Consider the following 26481-nt stretch of genomic DNA (forward strand, 5'->3'; position numbering starts at 1 on the left):
GCTTCTCCTTTCCGCACTGTTTTAAAGCAAGTCCCAGATATTACAGCATCTCATCTATAAATGTTTGGTATGTGTCCTTTAAAGACAACAAACATAACCATAATGTTATTATTGTGCTTAAAAATGAACAGTAATTCTTCAGTAACATCAAATATGTGGTATTGAATTTTCCAATTTTCTTATACACATCAGTCAATTTTCAGGATTCATATTATCTACACACACATTTGGCTGTTCCATCTCTTACTTAAGTACTTGTCAATCTGTGGGTTTTCCTCTCCAGCTCTCGTTTACGCCTTTGCAATTTATTTGTGGAAGAAGTGAGGTTCCTTGTCCTGTAGAGTTTTCTATTTGGATTTTATTGGTTGCACCGCCTTTAGTGGTGTGTAACATGTTTTTCTGTCCTCTGTTTCCTATATATTAGCTTCGCCACAACTGCTTATATTTTGAGGTTTGTGAGAATTTCTTGTCACCTAGTTTTATTATATTTATTGTCTGTGACTGGTTTTGCCTCCTATTAATGGAGATGCTCAAAACTGGGGAATTAGTTTCTTTTAGTAGTGATATTTTAAAACTGCCATCTTCTGATACAGTTTTCTTTTGCAGGAAAATTAGAAGTATTAAAATTAAAATGTAGAGGGGGCTATTTTGTATATTCTAGTATTTTTGTACATAGACAAATGTGATATGTACATACAATGGAATATAATTCGTCCATAAAAAGTAATGAAGTTCTAATACAAGCTGCAGCAGCAATCTACCTCGAAAACATTACGCTAAGTGAAATAAGCCAGACACAAAAAGATAAATATTTTATGATTCTGCGTAGGCGAAATATCTAGAATAGGCAAATTCGTAGAGACAGAAAATCAAGTAGAGGTTACCAGGGGCTGGAGTGAGGGGCAAATGCAGAGCTGTTGCTTTAGTGGGAGCAGAGTTTCTGTCTGAGGTAAAGAAAAAGTTTTGGAAGTTGATAGTTATGTTGGTTACACGACATTGTGCCATGTAATTAATACCACTGAACTGCATACTAAAAATTGTTAAAATGGCAATTTTTACTATATATATTTATAAGTAAATATATAATATATAATAAAATTTTAAAGGATAGATTAAGGTGATGGAATGAAAAGATTATTACTTTATTATTACTAAAAGGATATTATTACATCAACTCCTGAGAAATCTAGTAATTATTTCATATTGTAGAATTCACATACCACATCACCTTCTTCCTGAAGGTGAATAAGGAGGAAATTTGAATGATTTTTTTTCCTTTCACTTTGTTGGAACATGTAAATCACAATTTGTCCATGCTTAGAGGCACTCAGGGCTACCTTACCAGGGGTTGCCTCACATCTCTAAGCGCTTGGTGGTTTACAGAAGTCTTTTACATACAGTGTTGAGTTTGCCGTGGTGATGATTCTGTGCTGTGTTTCATCGGATTTCATAGGGGTCTGGTTTTGGTTTCCAGGGCTGATAGAAGTCTGGATCATCCTGCTGGAGCAGCTCACAGCAGCTGTGTCCAACTGCCCACGTCAGCACCAACCGCCAACCTTGGATTTACTCTTTGAGCTGTTGAGAGATGTTACCAAAACACCTGGTAAATATTCCTCTGTCCCTCTTTGGGGGGAGTTGTTAGATGTATCTTTTCTCAGGAAGCTGTCTCTGTGAGTGTCTGTTTGACCACTGTAACCCTAGCCAGTATGATAGATGCTTGATATGTATTTGTTGAATGGCTATGACCCAGTGACATTAAGACATGTCTTCATATTGTTTACAGGTTTCCCACCAGTCCGTTTATAAGTTATGGATGGTGGCCAGTTAATTGAATGTGCAGCATCCCATAATATTCAGGCCAAGGCTGTGGTATCAGTGTCTCCACAGGCCAGCTGGCTTTGTTTCATAGTTACAGCCTTCCTCTTTGGATCTCACATGCTCTCGGCCCCAGCGCTGTCAGTAGGGCTCACCAGGTCCACCACTGACATGAACCAGCCACTCAAATGTACATGCAGGGTAGAGACAGCAGTGTCTTAGTTGTATAAGGGTCGTAGGTGATTCGATTTGGGGGAAGACATTTAGTGATGTCCCTGATAGTACAGGGGGGAAAATATGGTCCTTAGGAATTCAGTTCTTGTTCTAAATTCATCACGGTTAGTATGCCTACTTACTCATCCAAATTTTCCCTAGATCAAAAAAAAATTTTTTTAATAGAAATTTTAGTTTTCACTAACACAATCACATCCACAAATATAACCACTAGTTAATTCCATAGTTATAAGAGTTTTGTTTTCTACATAAATTGATGAAGACTTGATAACTGATACTGTTTTAACATCTGTAGAAAAGTTTCTGTCCATTTTTTTCAGTAAAATTGTCATAGCTACCCCTACACATTAAGAAGGTAAAAGCTTTCTATCCAAGATTAAGCAGGTATTTCATAGAATTATATTAGTTATATATAAAATATATATCTTATAGAATTAATATAATTAATTCAATAATATGATTATATTAATTTAATTATATTAATTAAAACACTATTTCTTAATCAGACCAGCAGATTGGTACTGAATGGTCAGTTCAGTACCATTTTCTGCTACTGTGTGTGTGTGAGAAGAGCATTTAGCCCAATAATTCTACTCTTAGAAATCATCAAAGAAATTAACAATAATGAAGATAAAAATCATATATATAATATATATATATTGATGTTTGCTGAAGCATCTTGAATACCAGAAACATTATGAACACTTTAAATGGGTTAAGTAAATTATGGTTAAAAAAAAAACATGTAAATATTCTACAGGTATTAAAATGAACATTTGTGAATAATATTTAATGATATGAATATTTATTTATAAAGCATTGTGTTAAAATATAGTGTGGAGTACAGTGTCAACTTTATGCATTTATAAATACACACACACACACATTTTCAAAAAGTACTAGTAGGAAATACATCAAAATATAATTTTCTTCTTTGTATTCTCATGTGTTTTCTGTGTTTATTATAAAAAAGATACCTTGCTTTTGTAATCAGAATTTGCAAAATCCATCAACATTTTCACAAAGATTTTTTATGATGGCTTTGTTCATACAGCAAAATACAGAAACACCTTAAATGCCCATCAGTAAGGGAATGGATAAGTGAACTGTTCCATATACAGTTTGAACAGTTTGGAACAGTATGTGGTAATAAAAATGAGGAATATCTAAATTTGCTGGCACAGAATGATCTCTTATACATACTAGTAAGGGCAAAAAATCAACAACAAAAATCAAGCAGACCAAGGTTTACGTTATCCCATTTATATACAAGTAATAAAAAACAAAACTCTATTTCTCTATGTTCCATGTAAATATATGTACTTACATTTTAAAGGGTGATTTCTTATAGGGATATAGGTATCTGTATGTTTACATCTGGGGACTAAGGAATTGATCAAGTGATGCTCTTGTTTTATCAGTATTGTTTTAATATTTTTTATTGAAGTATAGTCAGTTATAATGTGTCAGTTTCTGGTGTACAGCACAATGTCCCAGTATATGTACACACACACACATACTCATTTTCATATTCTTTTTCATTAAAGGTTATTACAAGATATTGAATATAGTTCCCTGTGCTATACAGAAGTTTGGTTTTTTAATCTATTTTTATACCTAGAGGTTAACATGTACAAATCTCAAACTCCTAATTTATCCCTTCCCACCCCCTTTCCCCTGGTAACCATAAGAGGAGTATACTTATGTATTACTCCAATCAGTGGTAAATTCTTTTTCCTTGCCCCTTCTCAGAGAATGAGGAGCTCCTTCAAAAGAGATAGCAGTGCCAAGTGATGACTGAGAGCTTTCCTTTTATTGCAGGAGAGGGTGCCAAGATCACAATTCTGAAGTTGACTTTTCTTTTTCAGGACCAGGGTTTGGCATCTACGCAGTTGTTCACCTTCTCCTTCCTGTGATGTCCCTTTGGCTCCGTCGTAGCCATAAAGACCATTCTTACTGGGATGTGGCCTCTGCTAACTTCAAGCATGCCATAGGTCTGTCCTGTGAGCTGGTGGTGGAGCACATCCAGAGCTTTATCCACTCAGGTATCTGTGGTGCCAGAGAAGCTCATGCCGCATGGTTGTTTAGCAGACAGCATTAGTGTCCAAAAGTACTTAGTAAATATCTAGTGCAAATATCAGTGCATGGTGATCTTTATCCTGGGAATTATTAAAATAGAATCACAGGGTCAGTGTTAGCATTCTAATTGTAGACTGTCAGAAAGAAATTTGGTACCCACGTGTCCTCTACAAAATTATCGAACAGAATACTTAAAATACATGTATGACTGGAAATAAAATACCTAATAAGGTCTAGAATATCTATGCATTAGGAGAGGGGAGGCAAGTTCAAGTATATAATAAATTTAAAAAGAAGAAATGTCCCTATCACCTGGGGGTGAGGGAGGGGGTGTATCCCACTCTCCTGCTGCATCTGGGGAGGCTAAATGGAGGAGGTGGGTTTTAGAAAAGGCTCAAATTATGGGCAAGAAGTTACTTAATAGATTAGGGGTAAAGAGAGGGATCTTAATATCTGTGCCACTTTGAAAAAGATTTGAAGGTGTGGGGTGGATATTATGTTGAAGTCAGCAGACGGGGAGGAACCTAGAGGCAGGGACATGTGTCAGCTGTGGTACCTACCAGTGGAGCAACATTTGTGAAATGCAGATCCTTGTTCAGAATTCTTGCCATGGGAAGATCAGGAAATTTGAGAGCAGGAGAAGTCTTGCTGCTAGCCCTAGAGGTTATAAAGAGAAGGGAAAGGCGTACAGGAGTATAAAGGAAGAGGTGGGTTAAGAGGCTCCCTTGTTGGCGAGGTTAGAGAAACTGATGAGAACGTGACCCCAAGGGAGAGTCAAAACGCAAAGACAAGAAATGGTGTCTCTACTAGGACTTGTAAGGACAATTTGCCCTGCAAAAAATACACCGATTGAGAAAGAAGAGAAATGCATGTTTCCACATGCAGGCGCTAACCATATCCCTGGGGGTAAACATTCCTGTCCAGGTCCTTGCTTTGCACAGCTTTGAGGATTCCACTGAAAATTGGTTCTGTGGCATCACAAGGACTTTGTGGAAAAGAATAGTGACGTATTCCTGGAACTGGGCAAACAGAATGCGATCTTTGGAAGTCTTACTTTCTTTAGTCTGGGGACAGTCAGTTCAAGAAGAGGTAGTACCAGATTTTTTTGTTTCCTAAGAGCATTTAATTCAATTTAATTCCAGCTAGCAACAGGAAGGAAGGTTTGTCTTATCTTTCCTTTTTTTTGAGAATTAAAAAAATCTACTAGCTCGTATTCAGGCTATATAATAGGGTACATTCTATTCTACTTTAGTAGATGAATTACGTACTTAATTTGAAACATGTACATCAACACATAAAGTGAGCCCCACGTTTTCTCTTGATAGATCTAGAAGTGGATGAAATAAGCTAAAATTAGGTAAAGCCCAAGAAAAATTGTGTGGTCATGGGCGTTTTATTTTGGCTGTTGTGGCCATCTTTCTCAGTGTTCTATCTTTGTATGTATTTTTATCACTCGGACTTTCCTCTTTTGCTGTAGATGCCATTTCAGCCCATTCCTTCACAGCACAGGTGAGTGCAGTCTTGCTCTGATTTTCCCTAGACATCAGGTATGAGAGCATGATCAACACCATGCTGAAGGACCTCTTTGAGTTGCTGGTGGCGTGTGTGGCCAAGCCCACGGAAACCATCTCCAGGGTGGGCTGCTCCTGTATTAGGTGAGAAGAAGGTTCCCTGGCTCTCCGCAAAACTGGGGGGTTTGTTATGGAATCCAAGGGCGTGAAATTCTTTCGTGGTAGCAATCCACTTTCTATAAGTCAAAATGACTGTGCTCATCATAATTCCTCATTTCACGCAGTCGGCCAGTATTCATGGCGCAAGTCATTATACAGGGCACTCTGCTACCCAGAAAGTGCTGTGACCAAGGCCCCTACCCTCAAGGAGATACAGCCTGCTCTGAAGGACAGAGCAGAGAGAGTCCTGGGAAACCGGATAATAACAAGGAGGAACTCTAAACACCATGAAAGGACAGGAGGCTTGGGGGGTAGGGCTGTTAGCAAGAGCTTTTTGCAGCAGTAATACTCAGTCAGATTGCCCAAGATGGGTCAGCTTCTAATAGATGGGGGCTTTGTAAACAGGAGAACAGTATGAACAAATACACGGAGATAAGAATTATAAGTGACAAGACGGTTTTGGTTTGTTGTGTGTATTATTTGTAGAGGAGCAGTGGAAATGGAGCTAGAGTGGAAAAATTAGTACAGAATATATATATACTGTCTTGCCCACGAGCCTAAGTTTACACTTTGGCCTATTTGTAATGGGGATCCATTGACATTTTTATATGAAAATGGGTTAGGAAATAGTATTCAGACAATGGAAGACCAGATGGACTGAAGGCAAGAGTGATAAAAAATAGCAAAATCTGTAAGGAAACTATAGACTAAGTCTAGGCATGCATCTGTAAGGCCTAAATTTTGTGGCAATAAAATACATTGGTTCAAGACTTCTTTCCTTAAACAGTATGGAGATTTCTTTAAAAACTATAAATAGACTCACCATATGACCCAGCTATCCCCCCTCCTGGACATATATCCAGAGGGAGTTCTAATTCAAAAAGATACATGCACCCCAATGTTCACAGCAGCACTATATACAATATTCAAGACTTGGAAACAACATAAATGTCCATCGACAGATGATTGGATAAAGAAGTTGTGGTATATTTATGCAATGGAATACTACTCGGCCATAAAAAAGAATAAAATAATGCCATTTGCTGCAATATGGATGGACCTGGAGATCATCATTCTAAGTGAAGTAAGCCAGAAAGAGAAAGAAAATACCATATAATATCATTTATATGTGGAATCTGAAAAAGAAAAAGACACAAATGAACTTATTTACAAAACAGAAACAGACTTACAGCCATAAAAAATAAACTTATGGTTACCAGTGGGGAAAGGTAGTGGGAAGGGATAAACTGGGAGTTCGAGACCGCAGAGACTACTATATATAAAACAGGAAAACTGTATAACACAGGGAACTATATTCAATATCTTATAGTAACCTATAATGAAAAAGAATATGAAAACGAATATATGTATGTATCTGTATGACTAAAACATTATGCTATACACCAGAAATTGACATAATATTGTAAACTGACTATATTTCATTTTTTAAAAAGTGAAAAAAAATAATAAAAAGTTTAGGATGTAAAGCAAAAAAAAAAAAAAAAAAAAAAGACTCTTTCCTTGCTTCTCTTGGCAGGTACGTCCTCGTGACAGCGGGCCCTGTGTTCACTGAAGAGATGTGGAGGCTGGCCTGCTGTGCCCTGCAGGAGGCCTTCTCAGCCACCCTCAAGCCAGTGAAGGTAAGCGCTCAGAGGAGAGAATCAGAGCATCTTCCAGCCTTCCTTAGCTCCCCGGTGCCTTGTCAAGTCAGGCACCTGGGTTCCACCTCCCTCCTCACAAAAGGCAGTCTCACTTGAAATCTTGCAGAGGGTGAGAAAAAAGTTGCTGGATCAGTCCTTTTGTGCCAGACACAGTGTCAGTGTCAGCTCCACCCCAAGGCCTGGGGCCATGAACCGGAGGCACCCAGTGAACAACTGTCGTGTTTCCCCCTAGGATCTACTAGGTTGCTTCCACAGCGGCACTGAGAGCTTCAGTGGGGAAGGCTGCCAGGTGAGGGTGGCGGCCCCGTCCACCTCCCCCAGTGCCGAGGCTGAATACTGGCGCATCCGAGCCATGGCTCAGCAGGTAAGAGCGGGGCTTTTGACCCCAGGGGCTCTGGAAGCTTGAGATACTGTGCAGGTCCTTCCTGAAGGTCTTGCATCACGAAACTGCTTTTCATTCCCTTTGGAACATAAACCTGGCCCTGACCTCTGACCAGCACTCTTCTTTACCAGAAATATCTTGAACTCCTTGTCCCTTGTTTTTTGCATCTTCCAACACCCTGATCAGATAGAGTCCTTTTTCCACCTGGCCACTGCCCTTCATTCTTACCTCAACTTACACCACTTCTATTATATATACTTACTGCAATTCTATGGCCAGTGCTGGACTATGAATATCTAAGGATGGCAAATGGATTTGATTTTTTTTCTTATATCTCCCATATGGAACTTAACGTTTACAATTTGCTTAATAAATTTGAGTTGAATGTTAACTCATCAGTAAAATTAAAATGTACTTATCCATCAGGAATCACTGTGTACCGATGACTTTTTCTTCTGAGACATGTCAGAAGTCACAAAAGTTGCTTGGAAGCTCCTGAGTCAGGAGCAGAGAACCTATTTTGTGTCTTTTTCTTGGTATTCCTGGTGCAGGGCATATGGATGGCACTTATTTAATGTTCACTGAGTCAGTGAATCACCACAGGTCTTACAGCATTAGCACGAGCCACAGATATGCCCCCCAAACACTTAAGTGACCTGTCAGTCTTCCTGTAAGAAACCTTGCAGGGGGCTTTCATCAGCACTGTCGCTAAATTCACATATTCATAACAGTGCTGTTTATAATTGGGAAAAAACAAAAATGACCTCAATTCCCAACCACCACTGACTGGCTAAACACTATCATATAGCAACAGACATATATCTGAACTGTATTTTCATATGCAGAAGATAATTTGCATATACGTGTGTGTAGTATGTGTTTAAATATTAAGCAGTTTCTATAAATGTATATGTATTGTCAAAACTATGCACTGGGAAAATGAAATGAGTTGGGGTTTATGTTCAAAGGCTTCCTTTCTCTACAAGATCTGTTTAAATTTTTAACAGAATTTCCCCTTAGCATACTGATAAGCTAGGATGCCCTGATTATCAACATAAAGAACTCAGTCTCGTTCATACTGTCAGTTGAGAAGTTTCCTGCTAGGTCTGGCTTCTGAAGGGCCTTTCCCAGCTATGCTCAGAGAGTGGGACCAGAACCTTCCACCACCATCTGCAGAGCAGCACGTCCATAACATCCCTGGACAAGACGGTTGTGCTGCTCTGAAGGGAGCAAGCACATCCATGGTGGACAGCTCCCCACATCAGGAAGTCTGGCCAGGCGCCACAACAGAGAAGGCAAGAGGGTGGTCCTCCAAAGGGGTGGCTTCTCTAGGTAGGAGGCCATCACACCCTGCTAGAGGAATTTTCCCATGTGCACAAAGTGGTCTTTTCAACCCCATCTCACCACACAGTGAGAATATGACAATGGAATCGTGTTCTGAAATAGATTGTTAATGCAGAATAACAGAACAGTTAGTGAATCTTTCATTTCTTAATATTTCTCTTTCTTTAGTCCCAATATATATATTTTTTAGTCCTATATTTACTCTTCAGATAACCCAGTATTTAATTATCTGGTAACTTAACAAGATCTGGAAAGAAAAAAGTTCCTTAAAATACTCGTATTTCCAAAGCGAAGTAGTGAAGGTATGTAAAATCATGCCAAATGAAATCATTTGGCCCAGAATCCATGAACTGGTTACTGTTTTCTAAGTCAGGTCTCCCAGCGCCTAACAGAGTAGCCTGGCCACATCAGTATTCCTGACAAGAGAAGTCCCAATTACTTTCTTATGCCTGCAGTGGCTAGATTATGTACCAAACAGATGTCAAAACCAGAGCTCTTTTACAAACACAGCCCCCTTTTATTTACTCTTAATTAATATTAAATGTCGGTACTTGCTATTTGGAGCGTAATCAGTTGTCACGTGGTAGAAGCCGAGTGTTCTTAACTATTAGTGCCGTCAGCTGATATTTGTTGAATATTTACTCTTCTGTTCTAATGCTTTACATATGTTAATACCCACCTATTAATTCATTTAATTCTCTCAACAAACATACCGGGTAGGAAACCATTATCAACTTCACTTTAGAGGAAAGAAAATGAGTAGGAAGAGTAAGCAGCATGCCCAGGGCCATCCATCTGATTCCTGGAGGAGGCAGGTTGAGGATGGTGGTGCTCTAAATCATACGCTTTGTATACCTGTGTGCAGGTGTTTATGCTGGACACCCAGTGCTCACCAAAGACTCCAAACAACTTTGATCATGCTCAGTCCTGTCAACTCATTATTGAGCTGCCTCCTGATGAGAAGCCGAATGGACACACCAAGAAGAGGTAAGAGCTAAGCTCAAACCTGCAGGCACTTATAAATGGGAAAGTCCAGTTCTCCAAGCTCTTGCTCATGGTAATTCCGTCTTCGGCCAAGAACACTGATAACAGTTGTGAAGTCACCTAGCAAAGGCTTTCATAAAAAACTGTTAGCCTTTTAACTAAATTCCCCACATTTCACATGTATTCGTTTGCTAGGGCTGCCATAACAAAGTACCGCAGACTGGATGGCTTGAACAACACATACTTAATCTCCCACGGTTCTTGAGGCTAGAAGTCCAAGATCAAGGTGTCAGGAGGGTTGGCTTCTTCTGAGGCCTCTTTTCTTGGCTTCTAGATGATTGTCTTCTCCCTGTGTCTTTGCATGGTCTTTCCTCTGTATGTGTCTTTGTCCAAATGTCCTCTTCTTAGGACACCAACAGTCATACTGGATTAAAGCCCAACCTAATGCCCTCATTTTAACCTAATTATTTTTTAAAACCCTTTTTTCTGAATACACATTCTGTAATACTGTGGGCTAGGACTTCAAAGTATGAATTTGGTGAGGATGCAACTCAGTGTATCGATAGCATCATACATATTAATATTATACTCTTTTTCTAAAAAATAATTTGAGGCATGATTCGTCTTATTTCAGTGAGAAGTATATCAACTTTTCCTGAGCAATAAAGCTGTCAGGATACAGAAAGATCTGTGGGTGTCACAAGAGCCTTACCCCTTTAAAATACTATCATCCTGCCCAAAAAACCCATTGTTTCTAGACTTTAAGATGAGAGCGATGACTGAAAGTTCACATTTCTGAACTTCTGACACAGTAGGAGTCATGATGGTGAGTCTTTGGGCACCACATGTGAAGTACAGGGGATAGATAATCCACTTCCACTTGTCCATGAATCAGAACTGGATCTAGCTGAGCCCAGTGCCTGTGTCCTTCACCACTTCCATTTTAGGGAGACAGTATGAGTTTTCCAAAAGTTACCAGTTAGAAATAATTTCTATCCTCTTAAATTTGTTGAGGCTTATTTTGTGTCTGAGTGTGTGGTCTATCCTAGAGAATGTTCCATGTACACTTGAAAAAGTTACCAGTTCATATGGCAGTTTGATTAATCCAACTATTTGGGTGAAATTTCCAGGTACTAACTGCTTTCGTCCAGTGTGTGTGTGGTACATACAGAAGCTTATGTGGAAGGTTCAAAGGTTATAAAACGTGAATAGAAACTACAGTAACTATGAACCTTCAAAAGTAGAGCTTTACCAATACCCCACATGCTCCTCCTCAGTTCTATACCCAGCTTCCCTCCCCTGCCTGTCACTTGTTTTTAAGTGTTGGTCATTTTTTATCTGTTCTACATACCAATGATTATGCACTGTTTTCCACACCTTTAAGCATTTATCTGTTTTTCAATTTCAGTTCTTTTCTAACCTGTTTCCCTTTTTTTCTATTTCTAGTCCCTTCAGCTAAGTATTCTTGCCAAAACAATTTTTGAAGTAGGAGAAAAGGGAGAAAGGAGTAATAGGCTGAATTCACATTACAGATAAAACACAGGAAAAATAGGATCACCTAATATTTGTATGTTATTGGTTTAAAGATTTTAAAAGGTTAAGACTTAAAAATGTATCACCATGCTTCATCAGTTTACCTAGTACTTTTAATAGACAATTACACCCTCAATAAAATTCAGTAAAACAGGAAAAGCATATTAAATTCTTCAGTAGAGGCCACTATACCTAAAAACATTCTCTAAAATTCTTCAAGTATTTTGAGTTCTTGAATTTGACTCACTCACAGGGGTGGTTCTTAACTTAGCACAGAAGATAGTGAAAGATGAGTTAGACGTCAGAAAAGTTTGTGTACCTACTGGTCAGATACGTCCTCGGAAGTCCACATTGAAATCACTCACAGAAGAAAAAGACTGAAACTAAAACCAGATTCCAACCTTTTAGTAAAGAGAAATCTGGGTTTTGTTTTTAAGTCACCTTGACATTGACAGGCCGAGCTTTAAACGATCCATGTAATCTTAATTAGGGCTTTAGGATGTACCTTAAGCCATGAATCTGTTTATCTCTGATACTGACATTAGCATGTTTTAAGTCAGGCACTTGTTACGCAATTCACTCTCAGTTTTCCAGTCTGGAGGCTCGCTTTCCTACGTACTTTGCATCAGAAGCAGGAAGGGAAGGTGTAAAGTTTCTCCACTTCAAGGTCTCCGTCTTAACAGGTGTGCTGAGAGAAGGGTTGAAACACCAGGGTACAACAAATTGAAAAACTATCTGTTGGTTTTTGTTTGCTCCAAATCGTTCTTGTCTCCTGTTAGGGCAGATGATAATTAAGAGTTGCAGATCCATAAACACTTATTTCACTTTTTCAGTACCTTTCTGAAAGTTTCATCTCTTCAGTATTGCTGCTGCTTCCTCCTTGTTTTCGCACTGCTGCACAATATGGCTTGAGCCTAAAGTAAAGGGGATTTTTCTATCCTTTTTCATATGCACAGTTAGCAATTTTATATCTTAAAGCATCCAAAGGTGTATCTTGGGGTTGACCAGATCCACAGTTCAGACATGGGCTTGATCAGCCCTTTCTTTAGGCATTTGCTGGTAAAGGGCTTTCCATTTCTCAGGGAAGGTAAGAGGAAATATCCTCCTGGGCTAGGCTGCTTGTGGCTTCTGAAGTCTGAGCAAAGTCATCCCCTGGTTGTGCCTGCTACTTCAGGGGTCCAGGCTGCCAACGCAGTGTGGGTGAAGGAGAGCCATTCCTCAAGGAAACCATTTCCTCCAGGCACCTGCACTCAGAACTAATCTGGGTTTTGTTTTTTTGGTTTGTTCTGGAGACATAACTGAGTTCGTCTTATCAGACATTTGTCCTGGGGACAAGCAGATGAGTAAGGCACTGCTCTGTCCCTTGAGGGATTTATGGCGTTGTGGGGAGGCTAGACTAGTGATCGGTGACAGGATTTCCCTTCTTAGTTAGAGTCTTGTAGTTGCGGGCGTGAAGCACTAGCGCAAACTGGTGGCTTTTACAGCCCCTTCTTCAAAAAAAATGCACGTTCAGGTCTCCTAATATCTTAAGTAACTTATCAAAAGTTACTTCTGTTGGAGGAGGGGATTGGGGAGCTATTATTTAATGGGTTCAGAGCTTCTGTTTGGGAGGATGAAAAAGTTCTAGAAATACAGTGGTGATGGTTACACATTATTGAAAGTTCAATTCAATGGCATTAAGTACATGCATAATGGTTAAAATTGTAAGTTAATGGTATGTGTATTTTACCACAAAACAAGTTAGCCTATTTTTGCTGAAAGTCCTGTGTTTTTCCCTGATACCACTACACAAAGGGCAAGGTCAGCCTTTAAAAAATGTGTGGAAGAATTTTTCTTTTCTTCTAGTTTAAAAATTATTTTTATAACTAGCAGGACAAGTATTTTAAGTCAAGTTTATATAAGAATAAAACAAAAACTTAATATTTAACGATTGCACTTTTGAAATCAATAGTGTGGATGAGCTGTCATAATTTTATAATGATCCAGTTACAGGAATTAGTTTGCAAAATCAGGCCATAAGCTATTGTCATGAAATTCTAAGAGCAATGAAAAGAATGGGAAACGGAAACCATAAGCCCAAAACCACATTGATGAATTAAAACGTTGAAACTGGAATTTAAAATAGTACAAGAATCCAATCAAACAAAAGGGGCCAAATTACCAAGTATTCCCTTCTAATGCTGCCTTATCAGGGTTGTGCTCTGATTAGCATTGTCACCATTAGTGGGTTGCACCTGCTTCTCAACCAGGTGGTCTGGCCAGATGCTGAGGTAGCATTCACCCTCTCCCACCTCCCCTAAATGCACATCCAAGGCCCATAAAGGAGTCCCAAGTCCACAATGGCAGGAAAGGATGCAAAAGGGAATTAGCCTGTTCTGAGCAAATACCGCTTTCTCTCTTAGGTTTGTTTTAGAAGATTGCAGATTCAATTATCAATTTCTTTCTTTGAAAATCTTAGCCTCATAATACCTCTAAAGTTAAAACTTTTCAGTATTTGGATCTCCTCTGTCTCACATGCTAGAAGCACTAAAACTTTTTAATATATGCACCTAAAATATTAACATTTAATTTTTCAAATTGGTTTAGTCCCTCCAAACCAACTTCAATATGATTCTAAAAGCTTTGTGTCTAAGAAAAAAATGGTAAAGGGTAGGAAAAAGGCCAATTAAAGTTAATATAACTGAATAGAAATAGTAGCTTTCTTGGTATGTTTTAATTTTAATTTATTACTCATAACTACAAAAGAGAATAAAATGTGTCATATACTGTAATTATGCCTGTATTTAAAATGTTTTCTAAAAGTGCTCTATTTGTTTCCTAAGTCTTGTTGAGAATGGTTAACTCAATATCCTAACATTAATTATAGCCCCTAGATTTTAAAAAGTGTTTGTTAGGAAGTTTGCCCTTTTTGAAGAAAGACATTAAAATACAGGTAGTTTTAGTTGTAATTTTTCCTAGTCATCATGAAATGTCTAACATCTGAATCGTTTTCAAGTAATTCATTTAAGGCAGCAGGCTGCTAATCAACGCCTTTCTTTTTCATTTGAAGTGTTTCTTTCAGGGAAATTGTAGTCAGTTTACTATCCCATCAAGTATTACTCCAGAACTTGTATGATATCTTGTTAGAAGAGTTTGTCAAAGGCCCCTCTCCTGGGGAGGAGAAGGGCCAAGGGCCAGAAACCAAGCTGGCCGGCTTCCTCCGATACATCTCCATGCAGAACTTGGCCGTCATATTTGACCTGCTGCTGGACTCCTACAGGACGGCCAGGGAGTTCGACACCAGCCCTGGGCTGAAGTGCCTGCTGAAGAAAGTGTCTGGCATCGGGGGCGCCGCCAACCTCTACCGCCAGTCTGCCATGAGTTTCAACATTTATTTCCACGCGCTGGTCTGTGCTGTTCTCAGCAATCAGGAAACCATCACTGCCGAGCAAGTGAAGAAGGTCCTTTTTGAGGACGATGAGAGGAGCACAGACTCGTCCCAGCAGTGTTCCTCGGAAGATGAGGACATTTTTGAGGAGACCGCCCAGGTGAGCCCGCCGAGAGGCAAGGAGAAGAGGCAGTGGAGGGCGCGGATGCCCTCGCTCAGCGTCCAGCCCGTCAGCAACGCGGACTGGGTGTGGCTGGTCAAGAGGCTCCACAAGCTGTGCATGGAGCTGTGCACTAACTACATCCAGATGCACCTGGACCTGGAGAGCACCCTGGAGGAAGCGCCCGTCTTCAAGGGCGACCCGTTCTTCATCCTTCCCTCCTTCCAGTCGGAGTCGTCCACCCCGTCCACCGGGGGCTTCTCGGGGAAAGACACGCCGTCCGAGGACGACCGAAGCCAAACGCGGGATCCCGCGGGCGAGGCCCTGGGCCTGCGGGGGACCGGCGGGGAGACGCTGCTGCAGCCGCCGCCGCCGAGCCCCAAGGTGGAGAAGAAGGACCCCGGCCGCAGGAAGGAGTGGTGGGAGAACGCGGGCAACAAGATCTACACCATGGCGGCCGACAAGACCATCGCCAAGCTGATGACGGAGTACAAGAGGAGGAAGCAGCAGCACAACGTGCCCGCCTTCCCCAAGGAGGTCAAGGCGGAGAAGAAGGGAGAGCTGCTGGGGCCCCGGGGCCAAGGCTCCCCGCTGCTCCAGCGGCCCCAGCACCTGATGGACCAGGGGCAGATGCGGCACTCCTTCAGCGCCGGCCCCGAGCTGCTGCGGCAGGAGAAGAGGCCCCGCTCGGGCTCCACCGGCAGCTCCCGGAGCGTCTCCGTGAGGGACGCCGAGGCGCAGATCCAGGTGGGTCCCCGCCGGCCCCAGGATGCGAGGGCGGGAGGCTGGTTCCCAGCAACCGACATGCCCCCGTCACAGAGCGCTCCGACACCCCTTCGCCTCCAAAGTCAGAGCACCTCCTGACCCTAAGCTGTAAGACCTATCAGGGTATCAGTGGCAAACTGAAATCTTATTCTCGGGTAATTTCAGGAATCGTTGTCATGGGTTGTTACAGCTACTATTGAGAATTAGGAGCCCACCTGTGTAAATAAGACGATGCCAAAGCTTAGGAAATGGATAGACTTTCGTTGGCATTGAGTCCTGAGTTTATCATTTGAAGGGAGCACCGAAGCAGTTCTATAGTAATGAAGGGAAAAGGCAAAGTGCATATAATGTGGTCAAACCAATGAATTATTTTTCTAGACATTCTTGGGCATGTAAAATTCACATTCTTCAGTGTTCCTATTCCTTAGTGTATGTAATATTTGTGGTTCTATGGTACATCCCAAAATGAGCTTGAGAAGTAAAGAATGGTGGTACTGTTTCATTCAATTTAAGAAGAGATGGGAAAAGAGAAATAGAAGGCTCTAGACTCAAGAGAGCCCTTTAAAAATAATTATCTTGAATTGTGGACTCCTGTTGCAGGCAAACTAAGGAGCTCTTGGGCCCCACGATTCTATGAACCTATACAGGGGAATATTCTTAAAATGAACATAAATTTGGAATCAGTGTGAATCTTGCAAGATACTTTTTCCCTCTGGCATTATCTGGAACGTAGAACCAAGCTTCCTACTTCAGAATCTACAAAAATTAGACTAGATTTGCAAAAGTATCCACTCAAACTGAGATGTAAGGTTATTCTTTAACAGGTAACATTGACAAGTAACAAATCTTAATTGCTTTTTCCTGCCTTGGAATAGATGTACCTTAATTTAGGATAACTTTTAAAATCGTAAAACTCCAAGTTTCCTAGGCGTTTCTTTTAATGGGGGGGGGGGTAATTAGGTTTGTTTATTTATTTTACTTTTTTAATGGAGGTACTTGGAATTGAACCCAGGGCCTCCATACATGCTAAGCATGAGCTATACTTTCTCCCATCTAGGCATTTTAGAGACTGCTGATTAAAAGTGTCATATGACTTATGGAAATCTCATTATGAGAAGGCAAGAGAATTTTTTTAAATCTGAGGAATATGATTTTTGTATTTTGTAAAAGCTGAAATAAGATATTCCTAATGTTAGATGAATCTCCACTGTTCTTTATATATATGAACTTAAATTGACATTTTAGTATAGGTACATTAAATTAGTAAAGACTAATTTATTGAAGCCTAAAAGCCTGAGAAAACTCACTCACTTGCAGATTGACAGGGCTTAGCCGCACACCTGAGAGTTCAAATGAAACCTGCTCATTCTCTTAAATCCTTTCTCTTAGGCGTGGACCAACATGGTGCTAACAGTTCTCAATCAGATTCAGATCCTTCCAGACCAGACCTTCACAGCCCTCCAGCCAGCAGTGTTCCCGTGCATCAGCCAGCTGACCTGTCATGTGACTGACATCAGAGTTCGCCAGGCTGTGAGAGAATGGCTTGGCAGAGTGGGCCGTGTCTATGACATCATTGTGTAGAAGACTCACGTTCCATTCCCAAGGAAATACACTAGGGCGGTTAGAGTATGTCTGCCAATCCAACTGATAGCATTTTCCCTACCACCAGCCCCCATATCTCAGAGAACACCCAGTTGCTCCCTAACTAATCGGCACTGGGGCCATTCTGGGTACTAAGGTTGTATCTAGATGACACAAGTGATACTTCAATTTTGCACATCATTTCAGAAGAGTCTACATTCCTTGACACATTTCTAAATCTTGTTTATTTTCCAGGGTTTTGCCTGCAATGTTATCCCCAAATGGGTCACTTTCTAGGACTACTCCTTTGAAAACACTACACTGATCATTTTAAAAAATGCAGTTGCTAAAGAAGTATCTGCTGGTAAGTCAAGCTGATGTACACACAGACATGATTAAGTGATGACGATTTATGAGTTTGGCAGGGAAGCAAACAGTTGTAAAAATGTATTCTTGGGTGTCATAAGCAAGGGATGACTTACTTCCTCTGTAAAATATTCCAGAACATTTCAAAATTGTTCCTAAGTTGTCAAGATTTTCTGGTTGGTATTCACCAACTTCCTCATATAAGGTACTATTGTGCCTTCAATTCCCTACTTCTAAAAGAAGAAAATTCTTTCCTGGCAGGATATTAAGTCTGTGGCATGGCAGCCTTTGACACATAGTACCCCATGGTATTGGTTGATACAGACAGTGCCAAAAGACGGAAGACTGGCCACCCTGGCTGTCCCATTAGTCTTTGCTTTTGCTCCCAAGGCAAAAATGGTGCCTTAGTTCCTTATTGCACAGACATTTCTCTGCTCCTCAATTATCTGAACATAAGGTATAACATTTGGATTTTAAGAAAACAAAACAATTTGTTTTATATCAACACCCTTGAAGGAAAGAACTCAAGAGTTTGCCGGCCAGTGAGGAGACTTCTCAGGGAAGAGGGGCAGCGCGGTAGGGAGACAGCTGGAAGGGTTGAGAAAGGAGATGATGATGAAATCATTTTAAATCCTAACACTAGACATCAATCATATGAAATTATGGTGTCATTTATACACACTCTAGTCTCAGAAGAAAATAAACCTACAGGAAAAGAGGAGCCAGGAATGACATTTAGGAAATAAGTTTTTCAATGGCAAGTAGACTTACCCTATGTTGGAGGTCTTTTTATTCAGGCCAGTATTTTAAGTGGATTTTTCTTTTCCTAATTTTTACTAGAAAGTTAATTTGGAACCTTTATCTTACCATTTATAGCATATTTAATGTTTCTTAAATTATAATGATTAAAACTCTTCAAGCCCACTCATACACATTTTAGAGAGTTAGTTACTAAGACATACATTGTAATTTTCCCAGCTCCTAAAAATTATTCATAATTGAATATGTTATCCTTTAAGAAATAAAACATCAATTCTTTAGTGTGGAAGTAAGGATTTAAAACCAACAGCTTTATTCAGTGCTGGTATTTGTAAACTTTGTCTTCCTTGAGAATAGTTAAGAGGAAGACAAGGTTCCCTGATTTATTTAGGCAATCTAAAAGAACCTTATTCTTCAGTATGCTATCTAGACATCACCAGAGAATTCAGAAGATATTTTTCTAGTTCCACAAAACACTCTTTGTCATCAGGCTGATTCATTAGACAATAATTCAAGTTTAGAAATGGATTTTAACTATTCGATCTTAACAAGCAATGAATTGTTGGAACAGCAATGAGTTGTGTTCTATACTTTTGATTTTTTATGTTTTGTAGGTAGAATTGAAAGTTGGGAACTTTTTTGTTTAACAAAAGCAATACACTGTGGTGGTTTTGTTTCTTTTTGTAGCTTATCTTAGGCTCCCTTTTTTGTGAGCCTGTGAGTATTCTACAATGTACTGGAGTCCGGGAAGCTTCAGCAAAACAGAGTATTATCAAATCACAGTAATTACAAAATGCTTACGTCTAGCAACTTTTCATAGAGTATAAAAAGTTGAAAGGAAGCCAGTCTCCATTTATGAATGTCATGTCCTGGAAGTTGTTAAACTGTTTTTCTAAACAGTTCAGAATTCATCTTCCCAGAGATATTATGGGATCCATGGCTAGATTATGACAATTACTGCATCCAAACACTGCTTTAGTACCAGCCCAATTATGGGTCCCAAGAATGAAAGATGAGAGAATGTACATTGCCCTTTACCTAAAGTTTTGTAAGTGGGTTTTGGTCCCTGCCCATCATCTTCCCTGTAGACCACACTGGACTTCAGCCCACCTCCATGCCCAGCGTACTCTATGCACCCCTTACACGACAGAGTTCAACTGGAAAATTAGCTAAGTCACAGAATACTTCCCAGAGGCATTTGCAGTTTTCAAAAAAGACATTGCGTGATGCAAATAATCTCCAAGCAATAGTACTTCAGGTCACAGTGACTCTTTCCAGGGGTGGAGAAGAAAGGGAGATAACTTAAAACCCTGAGTAGATGAGTGGTCCCTGGCCATCAGTCCCTCACTGTCCCTGGTGTGTCCATTTCTGCCTTTCCCCATCTCTTCTTTTACTCCCTCCCCAACTGTTTCTGAAAGACCAAGGTCAAGGCAGCCTTTGAAGTTACAATAGTAAAATTGCAAACATATGGTAATATGTTACAGTATATTAGCAGATCTAAGCAGAATAAAATTTTGCGCATTTCTTTAGTTGCCTGTATTTACTGCAAAAAGTGTAGTACCCTAAGGTTGAGAAATATTCTTTTTCTAATATTTTGGTAAAGTGTTCATCTTTACCAAAATGTCCTTTGATTAAAAAAAAAAACAAACAAACCTGGAAAACTCAATGTGCAAAAGAATTCCTGACTGAACAGCCCAGCTAAGTACACCATATCCTGCAACAGATTTCTCCTTGCCAAGGGAGGGCTTAGATTTGATGGAGGACTAATAAATGACTCATTGGATCTCTCCCCTTATGATTATTTTCCTGCCTTCTCCATCAGTACGAAACTAGAGCACCTTTTACCATTTCCAGGCTATTTAGTGACTGACCAAGGCAGATGCTAGCATACACGACAGATTAAATCAGATTAAATCAAACATGACAAAATGTTAACATAATTCCAAAGGACCTTTAAACTGAGACTTCTTGGTACAACAATCACTAGGCTTCTTGTTTTTAAGGAAAGGGCTTAAAAAGTCAGTTGAGAGAGTCAAATAGCCTTAATTGTAAGAAGGTAATGCAATTACATAATAGATTGTATTCCTATTATGCAGGAACTGACTTCCTCAGATACATCACAATATTGCTTATATACAAGAGTTTTCTTTCTCGGAAAGAAAAATCCATTTGTGTCAGTCCCATCAAACTAGACAAAATAAAGACCTTCGTTTGGAGCTGGTAACAATGGCAAGAGTTTACAAACAGCAGGGGGAGGTGACATTCACTGAGTGCCTCTGAGAATGTGGACCTTTCCCTATATTACCGTATTTAATTCCCACAGTAACCTTGTGGAACAGGTATTCCTTTTTTCAGATGAGGTCACAGACCAAGAGAAGTTAAGAAATTGACCCAGGATAACCAGTAACTGGCAGAGTTGGTTGCGAAAGAGATGTTCCTGATTTCGAAGACCAGGCTCTCTCTACAATACCATGTCTAAGTGCATAGAGGAAACACTGCAGTGTTTCAAGGAATTAAACAGTTAAACTGAATATTTCATTGAACATCTATAATGTTATGGGGATTCTTCAAATCAGGTTAAAAAATAAAAAGTGTTTAGGCACAGAAAGATCATCTGTAACAAGATTTTTAGGTTTGAAAATAAAATCTAAACTTTAATGTTAAAGCAGATCCTCAGTGGTAATTTAGAAAACTCACCAAATTAGATGGAAATGACGGAATGATACTGTCCACGGCCAGCTGTTACACAGAAAAGCATGGCAGTCTGTGTCTAAAATGACATGAACAATTTAGTGACCTTTTTCAATTACCATTTAATCACTCAGAATAAAGTGCCCTGTAGCCAACAGTGCCTCTACTTGCTTCCCCAGGAAGTATATAGGACTAAATTGTAGGTCATCATCAAACTTTGGGAATATGCAAAATAAATGACCATTTTTCAAAATGCACATTCTCTGAAGAGGAAGCAACTAGTCGGACAAGACTGATTAAAGATCCAGGTACTGAGGGCACCAGGTTAGTATCCATAGTAACCATGGGCCGTAACACCTAAATATTTCTACTTGCTTTGTAGACAGGGAAACAGGCAGAAGGAAAAATCCAACATATTGTATTAAGCACATGACAGAACGTACATCTGCTTGGGTACCACTTAGGGAGATTTAGTGTGGCCTTAAAAAAAGCAAAAGACTATTTGTAAGCACTTATATTGGATATATGAGCTTGTCATATGGCAAGATTTATGAAATTGGGTAAAGAACTCATTTATAGTTACGCCTCATCCAAAAAAAAAATGTTTTCCTCTTTCACTAGTGGCGCAATCTAGAAAACTTTGTCTTTCTGTGAGGTCCCTTTCCTTTGGCTGTATTGTAATATTTGTATTTGATGTGGAAGTTAACTAATAACTTAAGGTTTTGGATTAGAACACCATTTAGATTTCCAAAACACAATTATTACTTCAGGGAAGATAGACCAAAAAAAAACCCAAATCATCCCCTGGGACTGTGTAGGAGAAACTCACTTGAGAATAATGCCTGATTTCCTTATAAAGAGTGGCACTGATTAATTGGAGAAAAACCCACTACCACACCACTAGCACCGTACAAAACCTTTTCCCTCTATCTTTGTGCAATAATGCAAGGGTGGAGGGGGGTGGTTCAGGGAGAAGAGACTGGTTGACCATCTTAGTGACAAAACTGCAGTCAACTGCTGGTGAATCTCATCCAGTTATGGTCCTTCCAGCATTTTCAAGCACCAAGAATTGTTTGTACTGGTAATTCCTATCCTGAAGGTTCAAGTAGTGGTTGTCTAATATCTTTTGACTTTAGAACAGTGGTCCTCAAACTTTAGCACACATCAGAATCACCTGGAGGGCTTGTTAAAGCACAGCTTGCTGGACCCTTGCCCAGCATGTCTGACTCAGTTGGCCTAGAAATTTGCATTTCTAACAAGTTCCCAGATGAGACCTGTGCTGCTGGGCTGGGGACTACGCTTTGAGAACCACTACCTGGAAAAAATAACCAACTACTCCCTTTAAGATCAGCCTGACTTATCAATCACTAGAGAAAGACTGAACTTCACCTTGGGCAGACAACTTGGAATTGGACTCTCTATAGCATTCCTGTTCAGTTTCCAGGTTTACTATGCCAACAGTTGATTTTTACAAACTAGGAGACAATGAATGTATAAGTTCTGTGGAACAGTGAGATCAGTATAAGCTTCTCGTCTTTGTATTTAGAAACATTAAGTCTATGGATGATCTTTTGTATCATGTTGACTCTTTGACTTGTACTGAAGGTGATTTTAAATTCAAGTATGTAATGTTTTAATTTCTTCTGTCCATAGAGTTTTAATGAGATGTTTCCATGTTGAGTCCATCATAACCTTGGCTCCTGGCTTCCAGAAATTTTTGAGTAGTTGCTCGCTTGCCAGTAGTTTTATATCCCCCATTTGTCACCAAAATATCAAGATGACATTATACTATGTGATGTGTCTTCATCTTTCACTTAACTAGTGTAAATTAATGTTTTAATTTCCTATGCATCTGTAAAGAGTCTACCAAATGGCTTCATGGGAATTTGCAAACTGAACCAACTCTCTTTTGAGCAGCACCTGTGCCTGTTTTAAGGACTTTTCAGTACATCTGTTGTGTGTGTGCACCTATCTACACAATTGAGCTCATGTTTATTATCTCATCTTCCAAATGATGAGAAAAATGTAAAAGTGCATCAGTATGCTTTGGGGATACAGTGAAATCATGTTAAATATAGATGGGGCCTTAGTTTATCTCTTAACTCTTTATTCAGTTAGTTCGCTTTGGAAATTCTTTTTACATTAAAAAAAAAATAAGGACCGTGGAGGTAATAATTCAAGAGAAAAATTAAGTATCTTAAAATCATCTCCCTGTATAAACTATATTGCACATAATTTCTATTGATTCAGTATATTTCTTTAAAGACTTCTTAAGTATCCTTACATTTTTTTAAATGAAACTGCTGTATGAGTAGAAAGTAATGACTGTATTTACTAAAATTAGTGAGATGAGAAAGTGTATCAGTGTTAATTATACCAAGGATTCAAATCCTTGCCTCTGTTGATGGAAATAATTGAAGCTGTTCTATTTCAGTTTTGTTTCCCATAATCATTTTTGGAAATTTCTTGTGAATTTAGTTCTCTTAGAAATAATTGATTTTGAATTAAATTTTAAAAATTAATCTCTAGGAATAACTTATTTTTGTTTTACCAACTGGTGCCAAAAAAGAGGAGGAAGGAATCTGAAAGCAAATCTTTTGAACTAACTTGTAAAATATGCTTTCTCTTAAAGTTGGGAAGCTCACGCCCCCGGCTCCCCCAGCCACCAGTGGCACCGTGGCTACCTCATGATTAAGTGCAGGCTACTTCTGTGTTCCTCCCTCTGCACTTGTTTCATCTGATTTTTGTTGAAAGTGGTTCTAATAAAAATTGAGTTTCTCACAAAAGCAAAGATTAAGGCTTTTGATATTTTTGGTTTCACTTCAATTGAAACCATGTGGTAGAAGATCCAGGTATGGCATGATCAGGGCAGGAGCAGGTGCCTGGAGGGAAAGGCTGGTTTTATTTGGGTTTTGTTTCTTGATTTGTTTTTAGTGGATGGGGGTCGGTGAAGGGGAGGGGGAGGGAATTAAGAAAAAGTTTATTGCCCTAATCATGCCAAAAGACTATGATTCAAGACAATTTTCCTGCTGTTCTAAGAGGAATAGACTTAAATAAATTACATTATAATTAGTTCCCCTACTGCCATCTCCCACTCTCAGTAAAGCCACTGGGTGGTAAGGGTCCTTTTATCCTTTATATTATGCCAAAGACTAGACTTGTTTTCATTAAAAATTATAAATAAATGAAGCTTGGTATAGCCATAATGATTTGAGTCTGTATATCATTTTATCCATTAAATGCAAAATTCAACCCCACTCACCTTGCAACCCCACTCACCAGGAGCCTTGAAGCATTTTGTTTACTCCAAAGGACTTGTCAAGGAAGTACAGTTTTTCTTTTGCCCTCTTATTTAGTCAGTTTGGTCACATTTTTTAAAAATTGAAAACTATCCCCATTTATATGTTGATATAACTGTTTCATTTGATATAATCTGTCTGTCTGTTGTTTAACAGGTTCCTGTAAGCAAGCTTGCAACTGTATTTTGTGTACATTTTATCTGAAGTGAAAATGAAAATTCTAAAGAGAAAATATTTTAAAAGATACTGTATTTATGTTGCTTGTGTTGTAGAATAAAGATTCAAATGCATTAAAAAATCTGATATGTGAAATGATTGCCTTTACTGAATAAATACATCAAAAGAATTTATGTAAATATCTTGTTTACAGAATTCTGCTAAATGAACTAGATTCCTTCCCTTGGCATTTCATAACTGAAGGAACCTCCTTGTCCAATCCTGTAACACAGATATCACTGTTGACAATTCGGTGAATGCCTAGAAAATATACCTGAAGAAAATATATATCATATTATATATTATATGTATTGCACTATATTATACATAGTATTATATAAATAATATATCTACTCTATAGATATAGCTTGTTTCCTTTAAAAAAGAGGGATTATTTTGCAATATTTTGATGTTTTTCTTCATGAAAATGGATATCAAATTCATATTATCAGCGGACACTAATGAATGAATGCGTTAAAAACTGAATGTGTTAGTTTGTTCAAACAACTATATCCCTAAATAGGAATATTGTTATTAAAAGGTAATACTGAAAAGGAAAATACAGCCACTTGCAACTTCATTATCTTCTCAGCTTGTAGTTTTTAATCTGACTCTTTCAGTTAATAGTATAAGCCTAGGAATCATGCCCAGATTTCAGAAGACAGCTCTTTGTCCAATAGAGGGATAAAAGCCATACAAAATGGGTGGAATCTGTGTTGACCTTAAATCGTGATTCTATCATTCTGTCATACACTCTGGTAATCTCACCGTTTACCACTAAGACTCAGTCACTTCCACTGTACAAACAAAATCAAACTAAAATAGACACTAACATACTTTGCATAAGGACATCACCAACAAGGGACCGACCACGTTTATGGATAGAGGCAGCTGTGGCAGAGTACAGAAGACCTTAGACCTTAGCCAGAAAGCTGAGTTTGCATCCTAAGCTTTGCCCTTTCCTGGGAGTAGGAAGACCAGACAACATTGTATACAGAGCTCAAGGTTCTTGCTCTGTAAAATAAATATAAACTCTTAGAGGGTTGTTTAAAGGTAACATGAAAGCCCCCAATGTCACAGTGCTTGTAAATGATAATGCCTGATACTGCTAACTCCTATGTGTTTAGAGAAGAACCCACTTTCATAAATAGCCCCACTATTCTGCAAGATGATTTATACTTGAGACTGAAGTGTACGTATCCTTGACATTCATAGCCATGAATGGAGTACAACACAGAAAGCTTAACAGTTTGTGCCAATCTTATACAGTATATGCATAAATCTATATGTATGTCTTTAGAGACTTTATATGCTTCAGCTATTTGGCTTATGATCAAAACTTGTATTATAATTTAGCTTTGATAAATACTTCATATCACTCATTAGAAAATCCACTTTCCCATCCAACTCGAAGGTAGATGCAAAATGCAAGTGAAAATAAAATTGAAGTATAATGCAATATTGTGGCTTTCACATAGTGACCAACATTCCTATAATCTCCAGCTTTTGGAATAGCACTCTATGCATGCCTTTTCTCTCTTCCATGTTTGTTTTTATTTATAGATTTCTATTTGC

General features: G+C 39.1%; 1 protein-coding gene across 3 annotated transcripts in view; it reads left to right on the plus strand.

The window, feature by feature from the left end:
* The window catches only part of ARFGEF3 (ARFGEF family member 3), a 154107-nt gene extending 129117 nt beyond the window's left edge, over positions 1 to 24990 (plus strand). For 2 of the 3 annotated variants that reach the window (XM_032485019.1, XM_032485021.1), the window contains 8 exons: positions 1475 to 1603; positions 3918 to 4094; positions 5669 to 5783; positions 7336 to 7438; positions 7692 to 7823; positions 10051 to 10172; positions 14752 to 15976; positions 17384 to 24990. In XM_032485019.1, the coding sequence (XP_032340910.1) occupies positions 1475 to 1603; positions 3918 to 4094; positions 5669 to 5783; positions 7336 to 7438; positions 7692 to 7823; positions 10051 to 10172; positions 14752 to 15976; positions 17384 to 17575 (2195 nt within the window). In that variant the 3' untranslated portion in view covers positions 17576 to 24990. The remainder of the gene's footprint in view (positions 1 to 1474; positions 1604 to 3917; positions 4095 to 5668; positions 5784 to 7335; positions 7439 to 7691; positions 7824 to 10050; positions 10173 to 14751; positions 15977 to 17383) is intronic. The other variant, XM_032485020.1, reaches the window with a different exon arrangement.
* Positions 24991 to 26481: the final 1491 nt, after the last annotated feature.

This window comes from Camelus ferus, chromosome 8 (genome assembly GCF_009834535.1).
Source record: "Camelus ferus isolate YT-003-E chromosome 8, BCGSAC_Cfer_1.0, whole genome shotgun sequence".
Classification (NCBI taxonomy): Eukaryota; Metazoa; Chordata; class Mammalia; order Artiodactyla; family Camelidae; genus Camelus; species Camelus ferus.